The sequence below is a fragment of the Citrus sinensis genome, chromosome 2 (assembly GCF_022201045.2).
Source record: "Citrus sinensis cultivar Valencia sweet orange chromosome 2, DVS_A1.0, whole genome shotgun sequence".
Classification (NCBI taxonomy): domain Eukaryota; kingdom Viridiplantae; phylum Streptophyta; class Magnoliopsida; order Sapindales; family Rutaceae; genus Citrus; species Citrus sinensis.
Genome location: NC_068557.1, coordinates 580103 through 594502, shown reverse-complemented (window position 1 = coordinate 594502; position 14400 = coordinate 580103). Strand labels below are relative to the sequence as shown.

Below are 14400 nucleotides of genomic sequence, written 5' to 3'. Positions count from 1 at the left end.
TGTCAGAACAAGGTTTGAAGATTCTCTCTGAGCGAAAATTGCTTCCGGGGCTCAAATCGGTAAGTTTACCATTTTGCGAGCATTGTGTTACAAGTAAGCAGTATAGATTAAAATTCAGTAGATCTATTGCTCGAAGTAAATGCATTCTAGACTTGATTCATTCTGATGTTTGGGAATCACCGGATATATCTATGGGAGGTGCAAAGTACATGGTGACTTTCATTGATGATTATTCCAGAAGATGTTGGGTGTATCCAATTAAGAAAAAGTCAGATGTATTTCCAGTGTTTAAAGAATACAAAGCGCGGGTGGAACTTGAATCTGGTAAAAAGATCAAGTGCTTGAGGACAGATAATGGTGGAGAATATACAGACGGCGAGTTTCTTGCTTTCTGTAAGCAAGAAGGTATTCAGAGACAGTTCACGGTGGCATACACCCCTCAACAAAATGGAGTGGCGGAGCGGATGAACAGAACTCTTACAGAAAGAATAAGAGCTATGTTGAAAACTGTTGGTCTACCCAATTCATTCTGGGCAGAAGCAGCCAAAACTGCCTGTTATATAGTAAATCGGTCGCCATCTACAGCAATTGGGTTGAAGACGGCGATGGAGATGTGGACTGGAAAGCCAGCTGATTATTCCTACCTACATGCATTTGGATGTCCTGTGTACGTGATGTACAATGCCCAAGAAAGAACAAAGCTGGATGCAAAATCTAGAAGATGTATCTTCTTGGGGTATGCTGATGGAGTAAAGGGGTATCGTCTGTGGGACCCCACTGCCCACAAGATCGTCATCAGCAGAGATGTTATTTTTGTAGAAGATCAACTGCAAAGAAAAGATGAAGATGATGGCACTGTAAAAGAAAAGTCAGAGACTGTGCCGGTATATGTCGAAAATAATCCAGAAGATTCAGATTCTTCTGAAGTAGCATCAGAGCACGAGGAACAAGAACCAGTTGAGTCCGAGGCTCCAGAAGTTCGTCGGTCAACTCGTGAGAGACGACCGCCAACGTGGCACTCGGAGTATGTCATAGAGATCAACGTTGCATACTGTCTTCTAACAGAGGATGGAGAGCCTTCAACTTTCCATGAAGCTTTAAACAGCTCAGATGTTGCTTTGTGGATGACAGCAATGCAGGAAGAAATTGAAGCTCTACACAAGAACAAGACATGGGAACTTGTACCACTACCACGTGGAAGAAAAGCCATTGGAAACAAATGGGTCTACAAGATCAAACGTGATGGCAATGACCAAGTGGAGCGGTATCGTGCGAGACTGGTAGTGAAAGGATATGCTCAGAAAGAAGGTATTGACTTCAACGAGATATTTTCTCCGGTGGTTCGACTCACAACAGTCAGAATAGTCTTGGCAATGTGTGCTACATTTGACCTACATCTAGAGCAGTTAGATGTTAAAACTGCATTTCTTCATGGAGAACTTGAAGAAGAAATTTATATGCTCCAACCAGAAGGTTTTGTAGAAAAAGGAAAGGAGAACTTGGTTTGCAGGTTGAACAAATCTCTATACGGTCTCAAACAGGCGCCGAGGTGTTGGTATAAGAGATTTGATTCCTTCATTATGAGCCTTGGATACAACAGACTCAGTTCAGACCATTGTGCATATTACAAGAGGTTTGAAGATAATGATTTCATCATTTTGCTGTTGTATGTGGATGACATGTTGGTAGCAGGTCCCAACAAAGATCGAATCCAAGAATTGAAGGCACAGTTGGCTAGGGAGTTTGAAATGAAGGACTTGGGACCAGCAAACAAGATTCTAGGGATGCAAATTCACCGAGACAGAAATAACAGGAAGATTTGGCTTTCTCAGAAAAATTACTTGAAGAAAATCTTGCGGCGCTTCAACATGCAAGATTGTAAGTCAATTTCTACCCCACTTCCTGTTAATTTCAAATTATCCTCAAGTATGTGTCCTAACAATGAAGCGGAGAGGAAGGAGATGTCTCGAGTACCGTATGCATCAGTAGTGGGAAGTTTAATGTTCGCTATGATATGTACAAGACCGGACATTGCACAAGCAGTGGGAGCAGTCAGTCGATACATGGCGAATCCTGGCGGAGAGCATTGGATAGCTGTGAAGAGGATTCTGAGATACATCAGAGGAACCTCAGATGTTGCATTATGTTATGGAGGATCAGAATTTACTGTCAGGGGCTATGTGGATTCAGATTTTGCAGGAGATCTTGATAAAAGGAAATCCACTACTGGTTATGTGTTTACACTTGCGGGAGCAGCTGTAAGCTGGGTTTCGAAACTGCAGACCGTTGTGGCTTTATCTACAACAGAAGCAGAGTACATGGCAGCTACACAAGCTTGCAAGGAAGCTATTTGGATACAAAGATTATTGGAGGAGCTCGGGCACAAACAACAGAAAATTCCTGTGTTTTGTGACAGTCAGAGTGCCTTGCACATTGCAAGGAATCCAGCCTTTCATTCCAGGACAAAGCACATAGGAGTCCAGTATCACTTCGTTCGTGAAGTAGTGGAAGATGGAAGTGTGGATTTGCAGAAAATCCATACCAAAAAGAACCTAGCAGATGTTTTGACCAAGCCGATAAATACTGATAAGTTTGTCTGGAGTAGATCCTCTTGTGGCTTAGCAGAAACGTAGGCAACATGATTATGGCGAAGCAGAAAGGATGGTGTGGAGATTGATTGACTCTCAATCTAATCTCCAAGTGGGAGAAATGTCAAAAGCAGCCATCTAGATGGTTTGAAACAACCATCTAGATGGTCAGCATCCATGTTGTTCAAAGAAGAGGAATTTTGCAGCAAGTTGGAAAGGAAAAGGAGCACACGGGTTTGACATTTGAAAGAAGAAAAAAGAACGTAAAAATAATATAGAATTGCTGCATAGTGCCAAAGTTTTCTCTATAAATAGAAACGAAGAGAATGAGCAAAGGCATTCCATTTTAGAAAGCAATTTAGGGATTTGAGAGAGAGTTCAAGAGCTTGCATTTATAAGCTCTTGTTACAGTGATAGAGAGAGTTTGGGTGTATTGGGGTTTTGGGTAGTGAGCTAAAATACTACAATACTTGTAACTCCTTTTCACTAGTAAAATATTTCCTTCTGTCTTCGCCTGTGGACGTAGGCTAAAAGCCGAACCACGTAATTTCTGGTGTCCTCTATTGTGCTTGTTCTTTATTTTCTTACAATTTTATTTTAGCTGCGGTCCTACTTCACCCACCAATTTCCTAACATTAATAACCCATTGGCAAGATGCAAGGCAATTAAAGTACGATTTTTAGAATTGATTTTTACCATATGCATGAAGATGAAGTTAAGATTTTTATTTTAAATTATGGGACACATGATCTTGCAGTCAACGATTGTAAGTCAAGTAATTAAAGTCTCGTAAATGTCACAATCTCTTAGGATATTAAATATGATTACATTTATTAGGACCGAAATATACCAACCATTACTTAAAGAGTTATAAAATCAAAACTTTGGGTCAATGCAAACTATATATACATATATACAAGGATTTGGGCTTAGCTGTGCGAAGGATGCGTGAAGATCAAAGACTCAATTATTGGCAGAAAAGAAATATATATATATATTATTTAAAGCCGAGAAGATAAGATTGTTGAGATTCTATCTAAGGAATCGCCATTGCCAAGGATATGATTTCAATTGCCAACATTAATTCAAATAAAAAAATTCATATACTGAAATTCATTTTTTTTTCTCAATTAATTTATGCTTCAATCAATCAATATCTTCGATTGCCTATTTTCAAGCCCCCGTATTTTACTGGCCAAACTGTTTAGTTGGTGAGTGATTTGGTGCAATGAAATCTTGCAGATATTTTGTTAAGTCATTCGATTGGCTTTGTCACAATGGCTTTACACCTAAGAAAACGACTTTACTCCATGAATTTGTATGAAAAATTAGGACTTTATGCAGAAATTGAAGCACTTTTGGTCGCAAGAGGATTTGCTTTATGCAATTGCGAGATTTGATCAACTTTCATTACACAAATTTTTATCAACTGTCTTTATTAAAGTTATAGAATGCGCAAGGTTTAAATTAATTTTTTTAATTTCTACCTTCATTGCGATTTGAATTAGGGTGGTCTCAGCTAAATACTTAATATAATCTTAAATGCATCTTATTCTTATCTAACTTAATCATCGCATGGTCAAGATATTTATATTTCCCAAAAAAAAAAATGAAGAAAAATGTGACAACATACCAGAAATTATAGCAATTACAACTTTACAAGTAACTCAATGCTTGTGGTTGCAAGTAAATTTGACAAAATCCATGTGATGTGCCATGTGGACCACTCAATGCCATCATAATTGGCCACGCTAATTCAACAGCACCAACCAACCCAATAATACAATTCCCAAGCAAACAAAAATTTGAGGCAAATAATACCTCACAAAGCAATGGGCCAAGAACAAGAAACCATCTCCCAAGTTCCCTTTCTTGAAGATCAACAACAACAGCAATCTACCATAACCGTAACCTCCAAGAAGTTATCCCTCCTTCCTCTCATCTTCCTCATCTACTTTGAGGTTGCCGGGGGCCCCTACGGTGAAGAACCCGCAGTAGGAGCGGCCGGGCCGCTCTTCGCTATCTTGGGCTTCCTCATTTTCCCCTTCATTTGGAGCATTCCTGAGGCCCTAGTGACTGCTGAACTTGCCACAACTTTCCCTGGAAATGGTGGCTACGTCATTTGGGCCCACCATGCTTTTGGTCCCTTCTGGGGATCCCTAATGGGCTCCTGGAAATTCCTCAGTGGTGTCATAAACCTGGCCTCGTATCCAATTCTTTGCATTGACTATCTCAAATTGGTCTTCCCGATTTTTGCTTCAGGTTTTTCTCACTACCTAGCAATTTTTGTGGTAACTTTAGTTTTGTCCTTTTTGAACTACACGGGCTTGGCTATAGTGGGTTACACAGCAGTCACTTTAGGTGTAGTTTCACTTATACCATTTCTATTCTTGACTGTAATTGCAATTCCCAAGATTGATTCTATAAGATGGATTAGCTTAGGCCAAAATGGGGTGCCAAAAAATTGGAGATTATTTTTCAATACCCTTTTTTGGAACCTGAATTTTTGGGACAACGCAAGTACTTTAGCGGGTGAAGTTGAGCAACCCCAACGTACTTTCCCAAAAGCACTTTTCTCAGCTGGGTTACTCACCTGTGTAGCCTATTTGCTGCCACTTTTGGCTGCCACTGGGGCTATACCATTAGATCAACAAAATTGGGTTGATGGGTATTTTGCTGAAGTAGCTGAAATTATAGCAGGCAAATGGTTAAAAATTTGCATAGAAATTGGTGCTTGTTTGTCAATTATTGGACTCTATGAAGCTCAATTAAGTAATTGCGCGTACCAAATTTTGGGCATGACTAATTTAGGACTTTTACCAAAAGTTTTTGGATCAAGATCAAGTTGGTTTCACACGCCTTGGGTTGGAATTTTCATTTCAACATTAATAGCCTTAACGGTTTCTTATATGGATTTCACAAATATAATATCTTGTGTGAATTTTTTGTATAGTTTGGGAATGCTACTAGAATTTGCATCTTTTTTATGGCTAAGGAAAAAGTTGCCTGCAACAAAGAGGCCATTTAGGGTGCCGATGGAGATGCTTGGTTTGATTTTTATGTGCATAATTCCATCTGGGTTTCTGGTTTATGTGATGGTTGTTGCTACTAAAATGGTCTGCTTTGTGAGTGCTTTGTTGACATTTTTTGGGATTTTTTTATACTTTTTTATCAAGTTGTGTAGATCAAACAAGTGGCTTGAGTTCAAGAATTTTGAAGAAAAGTTAGATAACGAGGATGTAAATTAGTTTTTTTTAAAGGTTTTTTAGGGGGTTTCTTTTGAGTTTTAGAAACGTTTCAGTTGTATACTTATATTAGTTTTCTTTGTAGAAAATTAGAATGAGAATCAATGTTGGAAACTTTCATTGAACATATGGAGGAGGATAATCCATAATCATATTATTTCTTCTTTTATTGTGCTGACGAAATAATTAATTAGAAAACTATAGTTAAATATTTAGCAAAATGTGTTGTTAGTTGTGTATGGTGAATTTCAAAATCAGAGTATGTTTGCAGTGTTGTAACATTATAAAGTTGACCATAGTAAACAAGCTTAAATTACCCACATCTTTTTTAAGTTCCTTTTTTTTCCCTAACATTCTCAAACTTATACAAGGTGCCAAAACAAAGTCGCTTGATTCAAAATGCAATGAACTTCACAATTAATAATAATAATATTATTATTATTATTATTTATTTTTTTAATGAAGTTGTGTAGATCAAGGGTGTTTAAAGAACTTTACATTTGAATTTTCAAGTGGATTCCAATGGAGAAAAGTCAAATTAAAGTGGATATATGATCCAATTCACATATTATATAGATGATCGACTAGTAGCATAATTGAAACTACCCCATGAATCAATTCATTAATTTATTCTCATGACCATGAAAGCTACAAATTGGTGATAGCCTAAATGCCATCAATTTTTGGGAGCAATGATATTTGAACTGAAAAATATAATATGATGGCAACAAAATAAAGTTACACTTGTAGGGATAACCCTGCACGGTTTACTTATTTTTTTTTTTTTTTTCATTGCCATGGCGACGAGCCGTCGACCTTCGGGCTCCTTATTATTTTTCATATTCGACGGGTAAGTTTTTAGCATGGGCCCCGAGACATTCTCTGTACAATCTATTAGTTGAAATGCAAACCAATAGTTACGGCAAAGAGCAAACTTAGATATTTAATGCGTAGATTTAACATTAACTGATACCAGGCGAAATACATATTGGCATTCAATTACAAACATTAATAGTTTAAGTAAAGATTAGAAATATTATTTAATTTTATGAAATATAAATTAAAAACCACAAAATATATATCAGCTTTTTGTGGCAAATACATAATGTTCGTACTCATGCAAGTGGATAGGAAGATCGAGTGCCGATGCCACAGAGACCTTCATCTCTGACAATCTTCATGTAGCCAGCGTCACCCCAAGTGTTCCCCCATGAATTCTTAATTAACCAGTAATTGGCTCCATCTTCAGTTGTTCCAAACCCAACAATAGTGACGGCATGATCCAATTGAGTCCCACATACTCCATTGAAAATACCTTCTTTGTAAGACTGGAATTCTGTACTGTAGGCAGCAATGGCAATGGATACTGGCTGCATGCTTACAGCCTTGAGTAAAGCCTGCTCGTCACCCGAGGGTACTTCTTCATAATTACTGATTTTAGCAGCAGCTGGCTTCTGTGCGGCACTGCAAGTTCCTGGGACTGCCTGGTACGGATATTCGTCTTCTGTGGCAATACCCTGGTTTTGTATAATATATGCAAAGGCTTTTTCCCTGGAACCGCCAAGGCATCCGTTGTTGCCATTTGTCGAGCAGTCTAGCAATTGTTGCTCCGAAAGTTGAATCAGATTACCACTGCGAATTTTAGTGATCCCTTCCACTGCCGCCACCGCTGCAAATGCCCAACAGCATCCTGCACCATATTAAACATATATAAGCTAGACGAAGCAATAAAATATAATGCTTGCAATTCAGTCTAATAAATCATTCTCAGATGTGTGTGGCAGCGTGTTTTTACAGTGTTGTAAAGGCGTGAGTCCGCACTTGAGAATGCTCTCTAAATAAAATGACGAGTGATTCTCTAGTGTGGATGTCCGCATTTCATAAAATTAAGATGGGCGGTCTTTCTCACATGTTTACAGTAACGTCACATGAAAATTTCGTATTTAGTATATGATTCACTTAACATAATTCTGCTTATTACCGCATTCTTTCTGGTTCTTGATAGGAGTGACAGCTCCTTTGTCCCGCCAGTCCAGGCTAGTTGGAACATCAGTCATGGACAGGTTTTGATACTTGAAGGTGGATGATGTTGTGGATCGATGGCTCGGGCTTGGCATCTTGTATCCGGTGTATAAAGCACGAAACTCATCGTTGGTTAAGTCCGAAAACTGATTGGTGCCTAACTTGTACGTCCGGTTCCCCTCCTTATTGGCTTTCTCAATGTATTCAAGGTTCTCCTTGAATATCTTAAGCCGCATTTCCTTCTCCAGCTCGTCCTTATAACTGCGTCCGTGTTGAGCCATCCATTTTTCGTGTATCTCAACAACGGATTGTTCATGCGTGGACCTGGAAGACACCACTTGTGATGCACAACTCACCAGAAGGGTGATAATAATAAACATGGGAGTAGTATTGATCTTAAAACTGCCACTTCTCTCAAATATTAAAACCATGGTTAATTTTTGCAAGATAGTTTTATGTATTGATTAACAAGTTGTGAAAAATTGAAGCACACATCTCAGCTATATCTCGGAGTATAGGACTAGCTAGCTTGTGGATGGAATTTTTTCTCTCAATCAATTAACATGAATCTTATCCAGACGCATGCATGACTTAATTTGCTTGTCGTAGACTTCACGAATTTTCAATCAAGGTTATTAGTGGCTAAGTTTCAGTGGCTAAGTTGCAAGCCTGAGATATTTTTTGTACAATTTCTTAAGTCTATATCACTCTGAAAAGGAAAATGATAAGTGAACACCAGAACCACAAAATGAAGACAGGAACGACAATCACTCATTCACTTATTATTATTTTTTTATTGGGCCCACAATTATATTAAAAAAAAGATAAGTGTCTGTTTGGTTTGACTTATTTAATGGTCATAAGTGCTTATTTAATACAATAAGCTCCTATCATAATTTTTGTTGATGTTTGACTGTTTTTCTAATAGAGTTTTTGAAGTTTAAATAAGTTATTTTACCTCTATTAGTAAAATTTTAAATTTTTGGCTTTTGGAAGTAGAGGTTGAAAAACTTTTTTAAAATGTCAAAATATTTAAAATATCATCTACTTATTTAACAATCTTATTTATTCTTTCATAATATAACTTTAAAAAATTTACCTATTAAAATAATTTCATAAATTTGTAATAAAAACTCTTATTTACAACTAAACAACTAATTTTTTTTAGTAAAAGCTCTATCTATAAAAACTCTACTTAAATAAGCTCTTCTTGAAAAGTTGTACCAAACAGAGCCTAAATATTAAAAAAAAAAAAAACTCTGCTTTATCTCTAAATCATAAAAGGATATCAAACTAAACTTTATTCACCCATGCAGAGAGTGGACAAGATAATAAAAAAGAGAGAGGACAAGATAATAGAAGAGAGAGAGGACTGAAAACGGCAGCATGTGCTGAATATTCTTCGGATTTTAGTCATTTTGTCGTTCGTCTTATGCTGAATATTCTTCGGATTTTTTTCTTAATCTTTTGTTTTGTTGATTGCTTTGTCGTTTTTACTTTGAAGAGGGAAAAGAATCTTCAACTTCTGGAACGTGAGTCAAGAGTAGCGTGAGCAGAAGTTGATGACATATTGTATTTTTTATTTTATTTATTTTTCTTATACGCAAAGCAGCGAGCCAAGTCCAGAGCCGAAGCGAATCAAAGGCAACAGTGATTAGCTCATCAGTAGGCAGTAGCTAACATCTGTTATATGATGAAAATCTACCGGAGTTTGCGGCCCAAGTATTTTGTAATTTAATGGCTCTGTCTCTGTTAAGCGTGATTTTGCACGCTTATTTCTTGTTTAACTTTTAATTATTTTTCCTTTTGTTGAAGATATTGCCCATTTAATTGCTAATTACTTGTTCAAAAGAGAAGAAAACCCCGTCGCCCTGTTATAATTAGTATGTATTGCCCATCCTAATTACATGGCACTGTATATTGTGGAGATTCATTTTCATTATCAACACTTTTTCAAAAGCAAATAGTATATAAAGTATCTTATATTGTTTCATGATATCTTTCGTTTAAGTTTCTATTACTTTAAACGTTGGTTTGTGAGGATATTTTATGCATGTGCGTTAACTGCAAAAACTTTAATTTTCTCTTTCTTTATTCTTTATTACTTTGAGATGCCTACACAGCGATATATTTCCTTACTCTTAATCTCTTACGTAGTTTTTCATATTAATTGTAACATTTATTCTCCCCTAAACACAAGATTTCTTCACTTTCAGTACCCTTTTAATTAGTAGACTTTTTTGCACTCTAAACAGTATAAACACAACATTTCTTGCATTAATCATATATATATGTGGATTGGCCTCAAACTTTTGTGATTGCTGCTTTCTATTAAAACAAAAAAAAAAGGAACACAATCTTAATAATCAATTTCCCAGCACATCCTCACTTTGAATTAATGTTGAACGATGTGGTCATTTACATGACACTATTGATATTGCATGTGTACACATATTATTATTCATGAAGTAGATATGAGCAACAAAAAATTTGTTAAAAGAATAATAATAAATAGTTTGGTAAGCAGTTGGTTTATAAACTAATTGATATAAAAAGGACACCATTAAAATACATAACAGTCTTAACTCCTGGATATCAGCCTCTTCAACCCTACTTTACCAGGATACTGTGTGGTATGCATTTGGTTCCTGGTCAACTACACCCAAATGGGTGGAGAGTTCTTTCTGCCCTATTTGTATTGTGGGAAAGGTATAAGCTCGGGGAGTCTTCCCTTGTGGAAATAAAACATCTATACCAACTGAGAAGCAGTCCAAAAAAAGCGGTCTCGTATTACTTCATGTCGAGCTCTGCAAAAAGGAAACCTGTCACCGGTTTTCCTTCTTCTTGTAAAAACTGAAAAAATAAAATTTTCTTTGCTGGGGGAAATTGGTGTCCAACGATCCATTCACTTAGTGGTGATATTCACATTCCAACGCGTTTTATCACTCCATGTCGTTTATTTTTCTTTACATTCTACATCTCTGGTCGTCACTTATCTGTTTCTTTTAACCTTGTTTATGCTTTCAGACTCGTGGGGCCTGATCAGCTAGCTTGATGACAGTCTGCTACTCCATGTCGAGACTGCTTTGGTGAACCCCTCCACTTGTCAAGAGTTCTTGTCACCAACAAACCTCGTCGGGTCGGGCTTAGTCGACGTAGCTGCTGGGATGGACAACAAAATCCTTAGCGCCATGTCGAGGAAACGTGCTCGGGGAACTGGTGATTCTAGCAGCGCTCCCACTCCTCCGAAGAAGAGCCATTCTAGTCCTTCAAAGACCCCAGCTCCTGCTTTGCCTCCTCATCCGCCTCGAAAGAATAGCAAAAAAAAGCTTCATGACAAGAGTTCTAAAGTTAGCACTCAATTTGGAGATCGATCCTCGCCTCTTCCGCCTCAGGATCAGAGTGACTATTTGACCCCGTACCAGAGGGATTACGGCAAATCAGTGGGGTCCAAAATAGTCAAGGATATTAAGAGCATGAATCTTAGCGAACTAGCTGGCTCTGTTCAGATGGTCTCTTTTAAGCTTGCCACTCTGATTTCCTACTACAAAAATAGGTCTGCGCGCCATGAGAGGAAGTTTCAAGCGGAGAATCAGGATTTGAAGAAGAAAGTTGAGTTTGCTGACCGTTCTAAGGAGCAATTGCTCAACCAGCACAGGCAAATTCTAGATCTGGAGGATAAGGTTGTCATTGCTGAGTTCAAGTCCTCTAAGCTCGAGAGCGAGTTTGGGGATTTAAAGTCTGATCTTGAGGCTGCACGGAGCGAGCGGGACACTTTGAGAATGGCTTATGAAGAGTAAATCTAGTCCTTGAACGAGCAGATAGCCGAGCTGAAAGGCAAATCTGTTGATATGGATGACCGGCTAAATGCAAAGTATAATTTCGGACTCGCCTTTTGCTACAAGTGCATCATGTTTGTATTCAAAAAAGAATATCCAGAGCTGAACATGGGCAAGTTGGAGACAAGAGTGCAGAAGCATATAGACGATGAAGGCCAGAGGGATAAAGACCAGGGGAACTAGGGTCAGGTCAAAGATCTTTCAAGTGGGGAGCAGGAGAAGGAGGCAGGGGATCAAGTTTTGGGACCAGGTCATGGGTCAACACCTGCTCCTCCAGAAGTCGCTGGTCTTTCTCTCTCCAAAATTGCAAATCCTCCTGCTAGTGAGATTGTTGAGTCTTAGAATCCATAAATTTACTTTCTATGTAAATTCAGGATTTTCAGTTTATTTGTCAACATTTGAGCATTTATAAGCTTTTGATGCTTTCCAACTGCTTTTTTGCTTTAGTTTTGGTTGTTTCTACAAATTATATTGAGAATTGTGCTTGCTCATTTTTAAAAAGATGGATAGGAAGAGGCAAACCCTTTACCTTAGTAAAAAATTTATTATTTTGCATGTCTGTCCTTAGACGACCGAGCAGGAATAAGCACGTGTTTGCCTTAGTGAATTTTGTAGAACTTGTCTGCTGATTCTTATACGACTGAGCAGGAATAGATACATAATTGCCTTAGCGGATGTTGTAAAACTTGTCTGCTCCTTTAGAAGACCGAGCAAGAATAGGCACATGTTTGCCCTAGTAAACTTTGTAGAATTTGCCTGCTGGTCCTTTAAACAACCAAGTAGGAATAGGCATATGTTTGCCTTAGTAAAATTTTACAAAATTTGCCTGCTGGTCTTTTAGACGACCGAGCAAATAGGCACATGTTTGCCTTAGAAAATTTTTTGTAAAACTTGCTTGTTGGTCCTTATATGACCGAGCAGGAATAGGCACATAATTGCCTTGGCGAACTTTGTTTTAATAAGATAGCTATGAGTTGAATTCATCTCTATTGAATTTTTGTAGATGCCATTCTGGCCAACATATCTGCTCGGTAATTTTCTGTTCTGGCAATCTGCTTTACTTATACTTCTCGGAAGAGCCCCATCACCTGCTTTGCTTTCTTCAAATAGAGCTCCATCTTCTCTCCCCTTATCTGAAACTGTTCATCGAGCTGATTACAGACCAGCTGGGAATCTGTTAAGATCTCTACCCTCTCTGCTTGTAGAGTATGTGCCAACCTAAGCCTAGTAATGAAAGCTTCGTACTCTGCTTGGTTATTTTTGAGTTGGAACTCTAGTTTCACTGCATAAGAGACCTCGGCCCTTTCTGGACTTCGTATTACCACCCCTGCTCCATATCCTTGTTCACTGCGAGATCCATCCACCATTACCAACCACACCCCTTTTGGTTTTTCTTGTTCAATCGGTTAGTCCATGAATCTCCACCACCACCTCAAGAGAATTCTCCACATTAGTACTATTGAAAGTCTCCACCACGACCACTAAAGCTGCCCCAAACGGACCCTACTTCTCCGCCACCATCACCAAAAAAAGTCTCTACCTACATCTTAGCACTACTACTACAAATCTCTACCACCACCGCCACTAAAGTATTCTCCACCTCCATATGAGTACTATTTCAAGTCTCCACCACCACCACCACTAAAGCCCAAATACTAATGCAAATGAGTCCATGAATCTCCACCACCACTACCTCAAGAGAATTTTCCATATTAGTACTACTGAAAGTTTCCACCACGACTACTAAAGCTGCCCCAAACAGACCCTAACTCTCCGCCACCATCACCAAAACAAGTCTCCACCTACATCTTAGCACTACTATTACAAATCTCCACCACCACTGCCACCAAAGTATTCTCTACCTGCACATGAGTACTATTCAAGTCTCCACCACCACCATCACCATCAAACCCTCAATACTAATGCAAATGAGTCCATTAATCTCTATCACCACCACCTCAAGAGAATTCTCCACATTAGTACTACTGAAAGTCTCCACCACGACTACTAAAGCAGCCCCAAACGGACCCTAACTCTCCGCCATCATCGCCAAAGCAAGTTTCCACCTACATCTTAACACTACTGCTACAAATTTCCACCACCACCACCACTAAAGTATTCTGTACCTCCACATGAGTATTATTCAAGTCTCCACCACCACCACCATCAAACCCTCAATACTAATGCAAATGAGTCCATTAATCTCTACCACCACTACCTCAAGAGAATTCTCCACATTAGTACTACTGAAAGTCTCCACCACGACCACTAAAGCAGCCCCAAACGGACCCTAACTCTCCGCCATCATCACCAAAGCAAGTTTCCACCTACATCTTAGTATTACTACTACAAATCTCCACCACCGCCGTCACCAAAGCATTCTCCACCTCCATATAAGTACTATTTCAAGTATCCACCACAACCACCAAAGCCCTTATACTTATGCAAATGAGTTCATGAATTTCAACTACCACGTCAAGAGAATTCTCCACATTAGTACTATTAAAAGTCTCCACCCGACCATTAAAACTGCCCCAAACGGACCTTGAGTCTCTGCCACCATTGCCAAAACAAGTCTCCACCTACATCTTAGCATTACTAATACAAATCTCCACCACCGCTACCACCAAATTATTCTCCACCTCCACATGAGTACTATTTCAAGTCTCCACTATCACCACCACCAAAGCCCCAGTACCGATGCAA

At 38.6% G+C, this 14400-nt stretch overlaps 2 protein-coding genes across 2 annotated transcripts; one reads left to right on the top strand and one right to left on the bottom strand.

The window, feature by feature from the left end:
• The first annotated feature begins 4320 nt into the window (after positions 1 to 4320).
• LOC102609523 (probable polyamine transporter At3g13620) lies at positions 4321 to 6153 on the top strand. The gene has a single exon (XM_006488833.4). It carries the CDS (start codon positions 4421 to 4423, stop codon positions 5834 to 5836), a length of 1416 nt encoding a protein of 471 aa, XP_006488896.1. The 5' UTR covers positions 4321 to 4420; the 3' UTR covers positions 5837 to 6153.
• A 615-nt stretch (positions 6154 to 6768) lies between these two features.
• On the bottom strand, positions 6769 to 8434 carry LOC102609805 (ervatamin-C-like). The gene is made up of 2 exons (XM_052432743.1): positions 7815 to 8434; positions 6769 to 7523 (listed from the first exon to the last, which is right to left on the bottom strand). Exons 1-2 carry the CDS (start codon positions 8284 to 8286, stop codon positions 6949 to 6951), a joined length of 1047 nt encoding a protein of 348 aa, XP_052288703.1. The 5' UTR covers positions 8287 to 8434; the 3' UTR covers positions 6769 to 6948.
• Positions 8435 to 14400: the final 5966 nt, after the last annotated feature.

Excerpts from the sequence above, each read along its gene's own strand:
- LOC102609523 (XM_006488833.4), top strand. The coding sequence starts at position 4,421 with ATGGGCCAAGAACAAGAAACCATCTCCCAAGTTCCCTTTCTTGAAGAT.
- LOC102609805 (XM_052432743.1), bottom strand. The coding sequence starts at position 8,286 with ATGGTTTTAATATTTGAGAGAAGTGGCAGTTTTAAGATCAATACTACT. Across the intron at positions 7,524-7,814 it reads CAAGAACCAGAAAGAATGCG|GATGCTGTTGGGCATTTGCA; the intron begins GTAATAAGCAGA and ends AATATGGTGCAG.